Genomic DNA, 17,042 nt, shown 5'->3' on the forward strand with positions numbered 1-17,042 from the left:
TTTGTGGATGTGTTATGTAAGTGACACATAACAGGGCAAATAAACATGTTTATAGATACAGTTACAAGATACAGTCAAAAAAGTGAAAATCCCAGCCAAAACATCTCTGATTGTTCCAGTGTATTTGATGCTTTTGTGTGTAGTACTGATGTCCAACTGAAATGTGAGCGAATGTTGTTGTCATCCCTTTTGGTGCACTTCTGGAGGTCAGAGTTCATGATGCAGGTAGGTCACGTGACTGATGGAAGACTTTGGTTGGTTTGTGGTAACCCTGCCACCACTCGCGTGACCTCTCAGCCTCATGACAGCATCACAGTGGATGTCTCCAACTGATGACATCAAAGCACACTGCAGCTATGATGTAACACCCTGGAATTTAAGGTTCTGAACAAGCAGGAAATCTTACCTTGTAATCTATTTTCAGTATGTTATATTGAAATCCTTACATTCAAACCTCAGATATGCAAACCCTGCCAATGAACAGGCTTCAAACAAGTGGTATCTGCTGCTTCCAATAAAAGATAATATTAAAGTAACACAACTGAAAGTCTACCAGGCAGGATTACAGTGTATTGAAAATAAAATGTAAAAGTTCTTGAACTAGAATCATGTGAGGAAAATACATTTATTATTTCTATAATACTCTTGAAGTAAAAGCTCTTAAAGCTTTCCCTCTGCTGTGTACCCAGACAGTTATTTGTATTTATTTATTGTTTGTTTGCATTTGGACTGAGGAAAATTTTACATCGATACCACTTGGAGATTAAGCAGCGATGGGTGCTTCAGGTTTATTTTGGAATTTATATGGATTAAATGTCATTTTATAATAATAAAAAACAACTTTTAAAAAAATGGTTTTCAAAATTTTTGACTCCAAGTTCACCATTGTCCACAACAATATTAGAAGCCAACCCCCTTCATTTGGAAATTAGTTACATGACTGTTCCAGTTGCTTGTAATTTACTGGACAAAACTATAGAATAAAGATTATTTCAATATTTATATTTACAATTTCAATAAATTACTTTAGAACTACTTGGCATACTTAGAAAAATGTATATTCATTATAAAAATATCCATGATGTTTTGACTCTTCAAACACAGGAAAAATTGTTAAGAGGGAACATTAAAATAAGACATACACTGTATTAGAGCTGCACAATTAATCTAATTTCTAATCGCGATTACAATTATGGATGCCACAGTTATGTAATCCTTCAAAGCGGCAATTAATCGTTCAAAGTCCACTTATTGTATCCTGCGTGCTTAAGATGAGTTTACATGTTATCTTAAGGGTTTTTCCCATTATTTTAATTTTAGTTTTAGTATAACATTATAATACCATTCATATTTTTACTTTTTTATAGGCCTAATTTAAAGAAAAAAACAATCCTAATATATAGTTGACATTCGAGGCTTAATACCATAGAAAAGCACTAAAAGTTTTTCAGTTAGAGTGTTTTCAGCTTGTTTTTTATCATATAAAAATACGTCATGCAGTTGCATCAAACAATGGTATAAACATCATTCAATGTAAATGGTGATAATCATAATTAATAATCGCAATTACAGTTTCAAGGGAATAATCGACAATTATGATTTTTCTCATTATCGTGCAGCCCTAAGACATATCTTGATTAATTGTCTAATTTTAAATAATTTGAAGGCATCTTGAGGCCCCCTTGAAGGTTTGCTGACGCCTCCTAGTGGACCCCGACCCCACTGTTGAGAACCACTTATCTATAGCACTTTCATTAGATTTATTTATGCAATGTTTATTTAATTAATATTAATTGTATAAACTGTACTTTTCCATATTGTAAAAAAAAAAAAAAAAAAAAAAAAAAAAATAAAAAAAAAAAAAAAACATTTAGATGGTGTGTGCTTGCATATTCATCTCTTTATTTACTAATTCACAACAATAATTCCAATAGTTAAAAATTCCCACAGTCAGAGATAAAATATTTATGTGTAAGATTCCTTTACCCCAGAGTGAGTATGATATACCAGTGGATCCCTCTCAACAAGGCTTGGAACAAAACAATGTTGTCTCCCCATGCCATGACATCTGTCCTGATGACATCATTGACTTCAATGGCATTTTCATTTGTTTTCATTCTTTGACAGAAACCTTTAGTCACTGTCCATCCAGCATTCATCATTCTGCTTTTCATCTACACTATATTTTAGTCAATGGACTTTCTCTCCTTCTCTCTCTTTCTGTCTGCAGGATGAATATAAACCAGTGGTTGGTCTACGTGATGCCCCGGAGAGCTGCTGTCATGTAACACAGACACCTCTACACATCCCCATCAAATCTAAGGGTCAGCTGAAATCCTCAGTCTCTCTCTCCATCATTCACACACACATAAACACTTGAATAATCATCTTAAATGCCTTTCCAATATAATCACAGCTCTGTCATCATTATCGGACGGTGAGTCAGTCATGTACATGATAAGTCCGTCTGCCCTGAACCGCACACTACCCAATTAGCTCACCTCTCCAGAATCGCAGCCTTCACACTCTGGTGTTTTCTTCTTGAAATCTCTCAAACACAGGCAGACACAAACACATCTGCATGCACATGCACAGATCATCTGCATTATCAAATTTACACCATGACTTATAACTAAAGAAGATGTGTGAGACAAATACCATAGGCTAGAGATGCTGAATGTGTGTGTGTGTGAGAGAGAGAGAGAGAGAGAGAGAGAGAGAGAATGTGGCAAACACACCTTTCAGTTTCAAATTCACACATCAAGTTGGATTTCTTTCTTTTTATCACCTAAAGGGAGATCAATTTAATTCACTGCAAGACCCACAGTCGTTTTAGTCGTATTAAATAAAGTAAAGCTAAGCCCCAGTGTAAAGCTATGTTGTACTCATAAACTTTAGCTCATTTTTTGAGCGTGCCCATACAGCAAATATTGGCTCTAAGGTGACTCTAAAATGTTATTGTATCAGTGTAAAAAAAAACAAACAAATAGGCTGATATGTTTAAGCTGATAGATTGGAAATTACACAAATAATAAGAAAAATGCTTTATTTTGTTTTATAAATAGCATACATGCATTTTGGGTTCCAAAAAATTGGGAATCCTTAATCCATTCTTCTAGGGAATATTTCTGTTGATATGTCATCTTTTTTGACACTGTTATGTATAATTTTAAAAAAGTCTTTATTGAAAATCATAATCGCGCATGTGAACCTTGAGTGAGTGGTAGCACTTCCTTTTGCTGCTATTTAGCAGCTTTATATTTCCATTCATCTCTTTTAACAGAATTGCTTTAAAGGGATACTCCAGCCCAAAATGAACATTTGGTCATTAATCACTTACCCCCATGTCATTCCAAACCCGTAAAAAGCTTTGTTCATCTTCGGAACACGATTTTAGATATTTTGGATGAAAACCAAGAGGCTTGTGACCGTCCCATTGACTGCCAAGTAAGTAACACTGTCAAGGTTCAGAAAAGTTGAAAAGCATTGTCAGAATAGTCCATCTGCCATCATTGATTCAACCGTAATGTTATGAAGCGACGAGAATACTTTTTGTTAACGGAGAAAACAAAAATAACGACTTTATTCAACAATACATCTCCTCGGTGTCTCTCCAAATCAGTGTAGCGCCATTTTGGAGAATATCCGCTAAACCCAAGCAGCGTACACTCTTCTGTGGCGAACTAAGCTTTTACGGGTTTGGAACGACATGGGGGTAAGTGATTAATGACAAAATTTTCATTTTGGGGTGGAGTAACCCTTTAAGTCATCTGTGTTTCTTTCTTTCTTTTCATTGATCAATTCAGCGTTTTTCTGGGTTGAGGCTGAGTTCAACCAGGAAACTATTTCTTCATCAGTTTCTTTTGCCATTTAATTGTATGCATGAGGTTATTTTCAGACGAACACGCTCCTCTACCCTATATGACTCATTCCTCTTTGCCCTATACAGGCATCTATTAAGAATTCATCCTACCTCTAATTAATTCTGTTATGAAGTAATTTAAAGTTAGATGCTACCATTAAAAAATGCTCTTCAAAGTACAAACATAACTTTGCATTGTGCTCTTCTGGAGACAGGTATAAGAAATGATTTCATCAAACAAGAATTCTAAATACCAAAGAAAATAAGTTACTGTTCTCAAAGGAGAGACTGCCCAACTGATTAATGGTTTTAAAAGGACATGAAACCAGCAAGGAAAAAGTGAAACATCTACAGATGTACTTAGCATTGATTAACATCTGTGTAATCTTTCAAAAAGAAAAATTAACAAGATAACCATGCATACACATATGCCCTAGCGCTAAAGCAATATTAAAATGCAGGCCAATATAAATACACTGATAGTCATTTTCATGTTGTGACTGATAACCAATATTAAAATGTTATACTATTTTCACTAAATACATGTAAAAAAAAAAAAAAAAAAAAAAACCTACAAAGTAAAATAATTTTAAGTGCTACTAGGGAATTTAGGTATCACAACAATATATATAAGATTTAACTTTAAGTGATTATTTGATGATACAGTAGCAGTGGTAAATTAGATTTGAAAATATAGGTGAAACGAGCATTCAACACACAACACAATTAAATATTAAATACTGACTGATACCCTTAAAGTAAAAAAAAAAAAAAAAAAAAAAAAAATAGATAAAAAAACGTTGATAACTAAAATGGTACTGTAGATATACATACCAACCCTCTGGCATAAATTAGCGTAAATTTAATAAGCAGAACAAAGCACTGCAAGCCAACAGAAGGATCTCAAAAACCATGCATGAGGTGAGAGTATCATAGAAGGGTGCATATTTAATATGCTCCAGTACTTGAGGGAATATTGAAATCTTGATTTAATACTTGTTTCTGTCCATGGCCCAAAACACTATAGATTATGGATCACAAGAGATTCCACAGGTCATATCACAGAGTATAAAAACATGAAAATCTCTTGACAGGTGAATAAATATGGTGTTGCTATCCAACACCTTGGGGAATTTTGCACAGAGTGTGTGTTCTTGCATGTGTGTGTCTGTGTCCATCAATCTTCTGACTTCTCCTCAATAATTCAACACACCCTCTCTCTCTCTCTCTCTCTCTCTCTCTCTCTCTCTCTCTCTCTCTCACACACACACACACACACACACACACATTTTCCACCTGTCTTAGGAGATACTTTTAGGTCTACCATCTGATCTAAAACAGGTTGAGTATCTCATAATGATAAAAAGACCAAACAATTACAGCATACAGTATCTATAAAAGCTACATGGAGAACTCACAGGACACACCTACTGTATCAGATAATCAAACACTCCTTTACACACACTAAAACTAAAATTAAACTCCATAATATGTGCAAGTAATTTCTCACAAAAGTGCCAGATAAGAGGAGAACCAGCTTTCTATCAGCATTTCACCATATCTTACCTCTATTACAGCAATATACTGACAGGCATTAATATAAAACCTCTAATTATGTAAATTAAAAAGTCTGATCCCGAAAGGCACATCCAGCTGCCTGAAGCTCATTTACATTGGAAAAAACTCATTATCACATTTTTATTCATTCAGTCACATTTATAAAACCATTCTCGACATATTCCGACTGATAAAGCTTCTTTCAAAAGTGCAACCCATTATCTACCACAGCGGCTCATTCAACAGATGATTCATTCTCTCATTCATCTGCACAGGTATTCATTTACACATTCTTCGAGCAGTTTTATGTCCACCACAAACACCATAAAAATGGAATGAAAGAGGGAAAGTAGCAAGCGGAGGAAAGGAATGCTTGAGAGTATCTCCTGAGACCACAGACAGTCATGCGGTTACCTGTGTTCAGAATGAGAAAGCCATGTGAGAGACAGAGATGAGGAGATGGGGTAAAAACAGAAGTTGGTCTTACCTGAAAGAAAAGCTAGGGAAAAGGAGAGAGAGGAAAGGAGGAGAGGAGGAAGCATGATGCGTGGTGCTCTGAGAGACAAGTGAGTGTGTATCTCCTATAGGCTGCTAGTTGCTGATCTGAGCAATGGAGAGAGAGAGAGAGAGAGAGAGAGAGAGAGAGAGAGAGAGAGAGAGAGACTTGTACTTGGACATGGAAACATACTCTCTGCCAAACCAGCATGATTCCTAACACACACTCACACATGTGTGTGCTTGGTAAGGAAATCCATGTGCTGTGTCTATTATTTAAGGCATTCTGTTACTTTCCTGTTAAGACTTTGTAAGGCAGGGAGTCTTCTTAATGTGTGTCTGTGCATGTGTATATTTGTTTACAATAGGCAGAAAGACTAAGGTGGGATGTCTTGTATATACTATAAATTGTCTAAAACTATGAAGAAGATCTCTCTAATCAGTTCAGACCTCAGTGGAGATCCTTCAGGGATGACTGACTGGAAACCCCTCTCTATCTCAACCTGGACTCTGTGCTTCATTTGTATGACAGAAAATGCACATTTGAACTGTCAAAGTTAGCTGGGTGTAATGAGAAATTATACAATGTAGCAAAATAAAAATAACTAGGAGTGCAAAGTAAACTAAGAAAGTATCATATAATAAGTAATATAACTAAACAATTAGGCAAGATAAACTAAAGATGAAGGATGAGAATAGATGAGTAATAATGATGAGTGTAAGTTGAGTAATTTTCTCAGGATGAGGGTTAGATATTGTTTAGTCTCACGTAGCCAGACCTTCAGACTGACGGCTGAAGGTCTGGAATTCATGGCAGCTTTCATTGGCCAAGGCCCGCCCATGGGGCTGTTTGATCGTCATGTCAAACAACCAATCAGAGTTCATTTCGTTCACTGTCATGTTTCGGGGCGTGGAAATGTCGGCACACTAACAGACCGGTGTGTAAAACTCTCTGATGTATTTTAAAGATTCTATGCTGTGAAATTTCAATATTTCACATACTTTTGAAACTTCAGCGTTTAGTTGATCCTGATAAGCGCTCGTCCTCACAGTTGTAAACATGCTTTCTTCTTTTGTGAGGGGGTTTGGCTCCACGGTATCTTTGTTTCCAGCTGGAACATTGAAGAAGGCGACGCACGTCTCCCGGAAATCCTGTAGAATTCAACCAATCCGATGACAACTTTGACACTCCTGAAGTGTTTCCACTTTTGTGTCCCATATGCATCAGACGTTTAGCCAACGGTCCATGGGCGTAACGTCTGAGGCAGAGACTAGACATTGTTAGCACATTTCAGTCACTCACGAAGAAAAACTAGCTAAACTAATGGTAGAGCATTGCGTTAGCAGTGCTAAAAGGTTGTGGGTTCGATTCCCAGGGGAACACATGTTAGGTAAAAAAAAATGTTTATCCTAAATGCACACTAAGTTGCTTTGGGTAAAAGCGTCTGCTAAATGCATAAATGTAAATGTACTCAGAAAGTACAGAGAGGCCATGTTATATGTAGCTATGCTATTATGGCCCTATATTATGGAATGCTCTACTGCTGTCAGGAATGCCTCAATCTTAAGCAGTTTCAAGATATTTTTTTTTAACTTGATTTAATCGATGTAGCTTTTCCTGTGTATTGCTCTTCTTCTTCTACTTCTTCTTCTTCTTCTTCTTCTTCTTCTTATTTATCTCTTTTTGAGATGTTCCATTTAATTGTGGATTGTATTGTGTGTGTAAATTTGGTGAGAAAGCTGCTATTTAATTAAAATTTAGGACTATATTTATTATAGTAGTAGTAACGTTAGTTTAACAATGAGAAATAATTCACTGCATCAGCGAAAACGCCCTCTCATTATTATATCTCATCTGTGTTTACTGATACCCAAATCCAGCTTCGAATGAGAAGATTTTCCGCACACAATGCTAGTATTTTTAATATCCACGGCGCCATCTAGAGGAGACCAGACTAAAGACGCGCTGGCCGCCCTAACGTCACAGAACCGTACGACGTCATTACCGGGCGACAGGAGCGTAAACAAGCCGTAAACAAGCCTTAAACAAGACACATATCACATTCTGATTTCTGAATTTAGAAAGAAAGTAAACGGGATTTAAATATGCCCAAAGTGGTGTCTCGGAGTGTGGTGTGTTCAGACACCCGTGACAGGGAGGAGTATGATGACGGGGAGAAGCCCCTGCACGTATATTACTGCTTGTGCGGCCAGATGGTCCTGGTTCTGGGTGAGTAACGTTAGTCACATCAAGTTAAGAGTCATGATCGCAGATTCCGATCCGATCATACTATCCGAAATCAAAGAAATGCTGTGTGGATAATATAGCTTCTCTGGTTATAAAGGAAACTATCTGGATTCGTCTTGCAGTGTGTGTTTGGGTTCTGTTTAGGCTTGGAGTTGTAAACGATTCAGTGGTTTTGAACGAATCTTCGTTCGCTTCAATGGATCGACTCATACTTCGTTCACTGAAATAATTTCCTTTTGAAGCACTTAGGCTAAGTGTTTGTTATTCGATTGGAGCAGAGTAAAAAAAAAAAAAAAAAAAAAAAAAAAAAAATTATATATATATATATATATATTTATATTTATATATATATAAAAAAAAACAATATATATATGAACATACATAATTAAAATGACCGTAACGCATTGTTTTGTGTTTTCTCTTATTTTTTATTTTTTTATCTTGATAAAAGTTATTTGACAGTGGAGGTAAACAATAATTGATCTCGCTTTGATCCTTATAATACTTAATCTTTCTGCTGTACTGTAGTATTTCCTAACATACACATTTTAATGAATAATCTGAACGACTTTTGATGAATCGGTTCAATAAATGATTCAATGACTCACTAATAAAGACAGTCACTTGTCGCCACCTATTGTCATAACAGTGTAACCTGTCGAAAGAGTGACTAAAATAATATTTTTATAACGATTCAAACAACTCTGATCAATGGATTGAATCAAATCCATAACACTGTTCCGATTAGTCCTTTAACTCTTTCCCCGCAAGCATTTTTGAAAAAAGTTGCCAGCCACCGCCACTGATTTTGATGATTTTCACTAAAATTTGATGGCCTACAGTATATTTTGCTGGATGAATATTTGAATATGCAATACACAAAAATAAAGATCATAGCCTCTACTTTTAAGCAAAAAAAAAATCTGTTTTATTCTAGCTTAAAGCATTGTTTTTTTTTTTTTTTATCAACACTTGAATATAGGTAGGTTTCATAAAAATGTATAATTTTGAGCAAAAAGGTGAGAAAATCAAATTTTTATCAAAAACTACATCTGGATAATATTCAGTACGGTTATCAAAGCATAAATCCAGTAAATTATTTCCATCGACACCTCCAAAGCTTGCACAGCCATAAACCACTTCCTGTATCATTTTACTCCATAACATTATGCAGTTTTCATTTATATGCTGTTTATAGCTGATGATCACATTATTTATGATATGCATCTGTTTACATAAGAGATCGCTAGCTTTTCCGTCCTGTTCACGTGTGTTTTTGTTCAGGAGGTTTTGTACTCGTTCAGAAGATGTGTAATAGCGCCCCCGAGTGTATAACAGTGAAAAGCCGCAAAAACTCGTCAATGGCGGGGAAGCGTTGTCTTCTAAATGACGAGATAACTCGTCATTGGCGAGGAAAGAGTTAAAGGAGCACTAACTCCTTTAACTATAGATGTGTGTTACTATGGTGGTAATACAACGTAAAAATCAACGCAACTCACCTATCAAAAAGAAACAAAGCAAACTCAGCGTTTGATTCCAGGCCTTCCCACTCCTTGAGTTCTCTCCACCGCTAGAAAGCTGCTCCAATATTTACACGGTCCTACCTCTTGCCTGACCGTAATACTTTTTTAATGTTTTGTTCCTCCGTAATTTTTTTACCTCTTTTTTTTATCTGCCATCTTTCGCTATCTCTAGTCGAACGGCTAATATCTGTCCTGTGCACTCACTGAGCGCTCTCTTCTCCCTATAATCACTAGACATGTCCCTTACTGCTGATTGGCAGCGAGTGTGTTTTGGCACTCACTCCGACACTGAGGTCAAAAACATTTCTCAAATACTGCTTAGTGCACCATTAACCTCAATGTGTTCTCCTCACACGTGTCTACACCATTCAGCTCAGTTGAATGTGTGAACAGGGAAACACTTTTAGAGCAGGCGGACTAATATTACACACAACAGGGCTTTGTCCCACTCAGCCTCACTTATGCTGTGAATATTGTAGGAAAGGTGTCATTTTATACCTCTGGTGCTTCAAAGTGTGTCCTTTGGCTTGTGAACATGACATGAGATGCTCAGTTTTTGGGGGGCATCTCAAAGCACAGGAACATCTGAGCCTTGTTCCAGAGTCTGTCTAAATGTCAAACTCCTGCATCTAGCACATAGACACTTGGTTTAATATAAGTATTAGTTATCGGTTTAGTCTAGTGGTTAAGATCTGGGCTAGTAACCAAAATATTGTATCTTGAAACCACCATTGTGCCACTGTATTGAGAGGTTTCTTGGGCTTGTCCCTGTATACTGTACTCTATTGCTTTGTATAAATGTGTCAATTTAGATTTATAAATTTAGATTTATATATGATAATGTGCTGCAGAAAGCAGAATGTGATTATTTTTCTTATTGTATTTATTAATAATATAATATGAATATATGAATTAGTTGTTATATATTATATTAATCTGCATATCCTGAGGTGAAAATCTTTATGAGAAGTAGTTACGTCATGAAATGAAATGACTTGTTTTTTCTCGTGATCACCGTCTTTTCCAGCAAAGTTGTAGACGACTTCACCTCAGCAAGCGTTTGACAATGAGAAATAACACATTTACCTGAAATATAATGAGAAGCTAAGGATAATTGCTATGCTGTTTTTCTGCTTTGCATTCATATGGCGTTTTTCATATGATTTTCTTCTAGAAATGAAATGAATGTGATTAAACTCGCTCTCTGTGGTATTTATGTTCAATATAATTCTCGGAAATTAAACGTCTTGAAGCAGAATTGTTTTAAAGTGTCCAAACCTTTATGACTTCCATTCTTCTGTGAAACTTTCTGTCCCTAAACTGGAAGTCAATAGCCATCAAAACAGTTTGGTTCCCAACATTCGTCAAAATATCCTCTTTTGTGTTCTGTAGAAGAAAGTAAAGTCATACAGATTTGGAATGACATGAGGGTGAATAATTGATGACAGTATTGTCCCTTTAAAAATGTCTATTCATAGCTACATTACCATGAATTTCAACTAAATGTAACTTATATTTCAATCAGTACAGACTAATAATGCAGACATCTAAATGTTCTTGTTAATATCTATGAGGAAAGGTCAGTGAGACCATTGGTCGATAGGGCATCACCTTTCTGCTTTAAAAGAGAAGGTTTTGTCTGTTGGCTCTGCAGTGTGTGTGCTTTGTGTGAGAAGTAAAGAGAGAGATAATTAAGCTCCTGTGTTTCTTTTTAGACTGTCAGATAGAGAAATTACCCATGAGGCCACGGGACAAAGCCAGAGTGATCGATGCAGCAAAACATGCCCACAAGTTCTGCAACGTGGAGGAAGATGAGACTGTGTATTTGAAAAGGTGTGTGTGTGTGTGTGTGTGTGTGTGTGTGTGTGAGTTTGTGTTGAAATTGTGCATCGAGGCATTGATTAAGATTCACTAACCTCTGTATGTCTCTGTGCAGGTCGGAGGGCATTGAAAAACAGTTTCGCAAAAAATGTGGGAAGTAAGTAAGCACACATTCTCATTTCACAATATCTCACAACATGAAGCTGGCATACAGAGTTCACAATATGTAATCATATACTGCATGAAATGTGTTAAGTACAAACACAATTATACATCACTTGATTATAGCATGCAGTTTACTCAAACGTTGATTCTGCAGTCAGATATTTTATATTGGCTAATGGCTAAACTGTACCATACACTACCCTTCAAAAGTTTGGGTCATTAAGAATTATAATAAAAAAATAAAAATTAAAATTAAAACAGTACTTTTATTCAGCAAGGGTACATAAAATAATTGAAAAGTGAAGATGAAAAGTAAAGATATTTATAATGTTACAAAAGATTTCTATTTGAAATAAATGCTGTTGTTATTAATGTTTTTTATTTGATATTGATGATTTATATTAAGCAGCGTAACTGTAAATAGCATAACATAATAATAATGTTTGCACTTAGTTAGCATATCGAATGATTTCTGAAGAATTATGTCACTGAAGAAAATCCAGTTTTACCATCACATATTTTAAATGACTTAAAATAGAAAATATTTATTTTAAATTGTTGTAATATAATTATTTTAAATAGTAATCGTTCACAATATTTCTGTTTGTTCTGTATTTTTGAGTAAATGCAGCCTTGGTGAGCATAAGAGGCTTCTTTAAAAATATTCAAAAATCTTACGATCCCAAACTTTAAACAGTAGTGTAATAAAATGATTAAATCAATTTTCAATGTCCATTTATTTATTTATTTAGTAAGTAGGATTGTAATAAGCCAGATAATGTAGTCATAAATAATCCCCTTCAGGATGATACATAACTGGCTGACTTCACGATCCAATACATATCCTTTAGCCTCGCAATGTATGACTCGGTCATGAAAACCATGGTCTTTTCCAGTCATATAATCTCCTGTCCATAAATAAGCATGCAGAACAGTCAGTCTGAGCTTCCCGTGTCGCCAGGACGACTCTGCCATGCTGTGCCCAAGAGGCTGACGTCAAGGCTTAGAGAATGATTGCAGAAATGGCAGTGTGCTTGTAGAATGTGCTAATTATGTGTGATCTCAGCATTTTTAGCAAGTTTGATTACCGTCTGAGTCAGCTCATCTGACTGTCCTCATAAATCAACTCTGAAAGTGTCTCAGGTTTGAGAAATCTGTAGGTGCTGTTTTTTTTTTCCCTTTTTCTTAAAAAACTGTTTTAACTGTTTTTGTGTAGGTGTGGTCTCCTCTTGTTTTATCAGCATCAGATGAAAAGCACTCCAGCGACATTCATCGTGGATGGAGCGCTGGTGAAGTTCGGCCAGGGATTTGGCAACACAAGCGTGTACAGCCAGAAACAAGAGACGCCAAAGAAAGTCAGGGTAAGACAACAAGTGTTTGTTTGAAAAGATATGAGAGAATTGCTCAACAAGTTTGAGTAATATGTGTGTGTGCTGTAGGTTATGATGACAAAGCGCACCAAAGACATGGGCAAGTTCAGCTCTGTTACTGTTTCAACCATCGATGAAGAAGAGGAAGAGATTGAAGCGGTGAGTTTAAGTTCATCAGCCATCCATCAAGCCTGACTCAACCCTTACATCATCTCTCTTTGTTGACCAGCTGTTATTGATTGTGATTGGTTTATCCTACAGCGGGAGGTGGCAGATTCTTATGCCCAGAATGCCAAAGTGATTGAGAAACAGCTGGAGAGGAAAGGAATGAGCAAGAGACGACTTCAGGAACTGGTAAGAGCACACACAGGAAGATGAAAGAAAGGGTGGTGTGGTGTGCATTCATGCTTGAGGCAGATTGAAACTTTAATACAGTCTGCACAGCTAATGAATTTAGAGTTAAAGATGACAGAGACCCCTCTCTCTCTCACACACACACACACACACACTTAATCTTATTTACCTTGGGAGCTCTTTAAAGTGGGTTGGTTAAGCAGCATGTATTTGATTATCTTAAAAAGTGTGGAGATAAGCACACACAAGTTCTTGAGTCACACTGTAAACACACACACACACATTAGCCCATTTTGAAGCCAACATAGTTTGAGGCCCTTTTTCACTATGAAAGACGGTGTACTACATTGCATTGTCTTTAGCTAAGCTCAAAAAAATAAAAACAAACAAACATACTCAAAAACAAATGACTTTTATCCACCGGTTCTTTTAATTAATCACACAAAGACTCACAAACTCAAAAGTTATTGTTAGAAACTCATTTGACCTCATATGATAAACATAAGACATATGACTGAACACACACACACACACACACACACACACTATTTAAATATTTTCTTTATGTTTTTGAAAGTTTCTTATGTTCACCAATGCTGCATTTATTTGACGAAAAGTACAGTAAAAACAGTAATATAGTGAAAAATCATTACAATTCAAAAGCAAGAATTCAAACTGCTTACATTTTTGTAGAAACTACTATACTTTTTTTTAAAAGAACAGAAATAGAAATTGAAATAGAAATCCTTTGTTGTAACCTTATAAGTGTCTCAATATAAGTGTGATCAAGTAGGAGACAAAGACCAACCAGGTCAAAGACTAAAAAGCAAAAAAAAATAAAAATCCTGCACACTGTCTATGCAAAAAATCTAATAATTTATTTAATGACTATGTTTTGGTCGCATGACCTTCATTAGTAATTTTTTTAACAAAAATATGTTATTTTAAAAAAAAATCCTGATGAAGATCATGTGACCGAAACGTAGTCATTAAATAAATAATTCGATTTTTTGCATAGATAGTGTGCGGGATTTGTTTTTTGCTTTTTAGTTTTTGACCTTGTTGGTCTTCGTCTCCTACGCACCTATCTATTGTCATCAGGTGTGCAGAGTTTAATTGCTAATTGATACATATAAAACAAAAAAGTTTTTAAAAATTATAAAATTTTATTATACAAAAGTTATTTTACATAGTGGTAATTATTCAAAATATTAACAAAATATTAAAAAATTGTGTGCATATGTATGGGCTGCTGGGGGTGGGCAGGGGACTTCCCTGTTTCCATTTTGTCTGAAACTGCTGTGCAGACAAAAAAAAAAAAAAAAAACATAAATCAAGTGCATGTGAGCTGTAGAACCTCACTCTGGGAATTTCTGGACTTGATACTAAAATTGCAGCTGAGAGGAACAGAGAGAGTTTTGCAGATCTAAGCAAGAGCAAGTCTGCGTGAGATGCTGAGCTTCTTTTTGCAGTTAGTTTTAGCTATTGCACACACCAAGAAAACTCACACTCACACAGGCTCTGTTAATGTGATTCGCACATGAGTGAGTTTTCATTTGAGAAAAAAAATTAAATGATAGTTGCTTACAATACTGTGAATATGTGAATGGAAAGGCTACCGTTTACCATTTTTAAAACCCACAGAGAAAAGTTCAGTTAGAGGATGTGGTATCAGAGACTGACTTAAATGATAATGTGGCATTGATTTAACAGATTTAAACTGATTTTGTTTGGAATCTGAATGCTTTTTCTTTCCACACAGGCGGAGCTTGAGGCGAAGAAAGCCAAGATGAAGGGAACTCTCATTGACAACCAGTTCAAATGAAGATTGTGTGTAAATGAGAAAGACAGGAAATGAATGAGTTGTCTCATGTAGCTGCTGGAGAGTGTGTGTTTGTGCAGTTGTGTGTGTATGGAAGGAGATGGAGGGTATTGTTTTTATTTCACTTTGTTTTGTCTTTTTTTATTACAGATTTATTTTAATGTTTGAATGATAAATTGGATTTTCATGCTATTTTTCATTAAATAAAAACAACTGAATTTCCTTATGTCAGATATAGACATGTGCAGTGTTTGTAGGACTTGAGTTTCTCTGACATGTAATTTCAAGGCTACTGTGTTTGTGTAATGTTTGCAGTAGCATTTTTTGTTTTCCTGTCCTTCAACACAGCATGTGTTCATGGTCATGTTCACACATGTTCAGTTCAGTTGTTCTGCTCAGTTTTGTGAGCAAGATCGATCAAGCAAATCACTGGAAGTGCCATGTGGACAGAACCTAGAGAACCTCTGAAAAGTGATGATCTGCACCTGCAGGAATAAAGCTGTGTGTATTTGTACGGCTGGGCCAGTGTTTCTCAGTCCAATGCGGTCCGTGATTAATAATCAGATTCTGGATCAGTGAACAGTAGATGAGCATTACTTCACACCTGCACAGACCCCAGTGAGGCATTGTACGTGCACAGGTGCAGTTAATCGCCACTCATGCTGGACAGGCATCATACCAGACCGTCTATAATGAACCAACCGATAACGAACAATAATGAACCAATAATCAGCTCTATTTGATTTACAAACAAGTTGCTCAGGATTTTACTCCTCTGAGAGTTTGTAGTGGTGAACAGATTCTCTGCAGCTGCCTATAGGCTACTTGACTGTATTTTCAGCTTCAGAGTTGTTGTAGGATAAGTTGGGGGACACCAGATACAGCCAACCCTAGGGTTGGCACAGAAGGCCCAGAGTGGCATATTGTTACAAGTGTTACTATTTTTACATTTATTAGTTATTTTAATTAATAGGGGTTTAATATTACAATGAATTAGATGTACATTTCAGACATATTCACATTAATTAAAACCTATAGATTAATAGAGTGAAATCATTAAAGTGGTATTTGTAATGTGGCTATTATGACATATCTTCAATTAAAATATGGGCAAGTAAATATGGAATATGGATTCATATTCATATGTCTGTATATAATTTTGCCTTTCAGATGAATCTCTTTTACTGGGATTCTGCTTTGTCCGATTTGTCATTATTTATTCAATTCTTCAACTAAATTGTCAAATAGTTGATGTAGTATTTTACATTAATGACATTAAAAAAGATGTAAATACTCATAAGAATTATATCAAGTCATTTATATGTTCTGTAAAGGTTTATCCACAGGGCTCACTTACCCCTCAACAGATATCTTCAATATATATATATTTTTTCTTCAATTTATTTATCATACAGGCCTAATATCAAAATATTTCAGTGTACTCAATTATTATCGACAATTTGTCCGTAAAGAGTATGCTATTCTTGGAATGAAATATGACGTGATGTGTAAAGAAAACAGAGAAATTAAGGTAAATGTCACGTGAGCAATATTTTCCTTCATCATTTCATCAAGCTGTAATTTTGTCAAATTATGCAAAGACAGTAAAAATTGTTTAATTGTGCGTATTTATGACACATAAAATGACAGTTATAAAATTCGCCTTTTCTATGCCATTTCTACAGTAGCTACAAGTTACGTTTGTATGTTGCTAATGACAGGTAAACCATGATGGACTTCTGATGTGATATGATAGTTTAGTATTTAGTTTAGTACTTTAAACCCTTTGACCTTATCGTGTCATTAAGTCTGAATTTGGTTTACA

The 17,042-nt window shown here is 35.6% G+C and overlaps 2 protein-coding genes across 2 annotated transcripts in view; one reads left to right on the plus strand and one right to left on the minus strand.

Moving 5' to 3' along the window:
• The window catches only part of LOC109080182 (relaxin receptor 1-like), a 31,632-nt gene extending 25,605 nt beyond the window's left edge, over positions 1 to 6,027 (minus strand). Inside the window, exon 1 of the mRNA XM_042756386.1 lies at positions 5,907 to 6,027. Coding sequence (XP_042612320.1) covers positions 5,907 to 5,961 — 55 coding nt within the window. The 5' untranslated portion in view covers positions 5,962 to 6,027. The remainder of the gene's footprint in view (positions 1 to 5,906) is intronic.
• Positions 6,028 to 7,890: 1,863 nt separating this feature from the next.
• On the plus strand, positions 7,891 to 15,920 carry LOC109084977 (STING ER exit protein-like). Its single transcript, XM_019099627.2, has 7 exons — positions 7,891 to 8,144; positions 11,401 to 11,518; positions 11,622 to 11,663; positions 12,888 to 13,032; positions 13,111 to 13,200; positions 13,303 to 13,395; positions 15,158 to 15,920. The coding sequence occupies exons 1-7, from the start codon at positions 8,021 to 8,023 to the stop codon at positions 15,218 to 15,220; spliced, it is 675 nt and encodes a 224-aa protein (XP_018955172.1). The 5' UTR covers positions 7,891 to 8,020; the 3' UTR covers positions 15,221 to 15,920.
• Positions 15,921 to 17,042: the final 1,122 nt, after the last annotated feature.

This window comes from Cyprinus carpio, chromosome A5 (assembly GCF_018340385.1).
Source record: "Cyprinus carpio isolate SPL01 chromosome A5, ASM1834038v1, whole genome shotgun sequence".
NCBI lineage: Eukaryota > Metazoa > Chordata > Actinopteri > Cypriniformes > Cyprinidae > Cyprinus > Cyprinus carpio.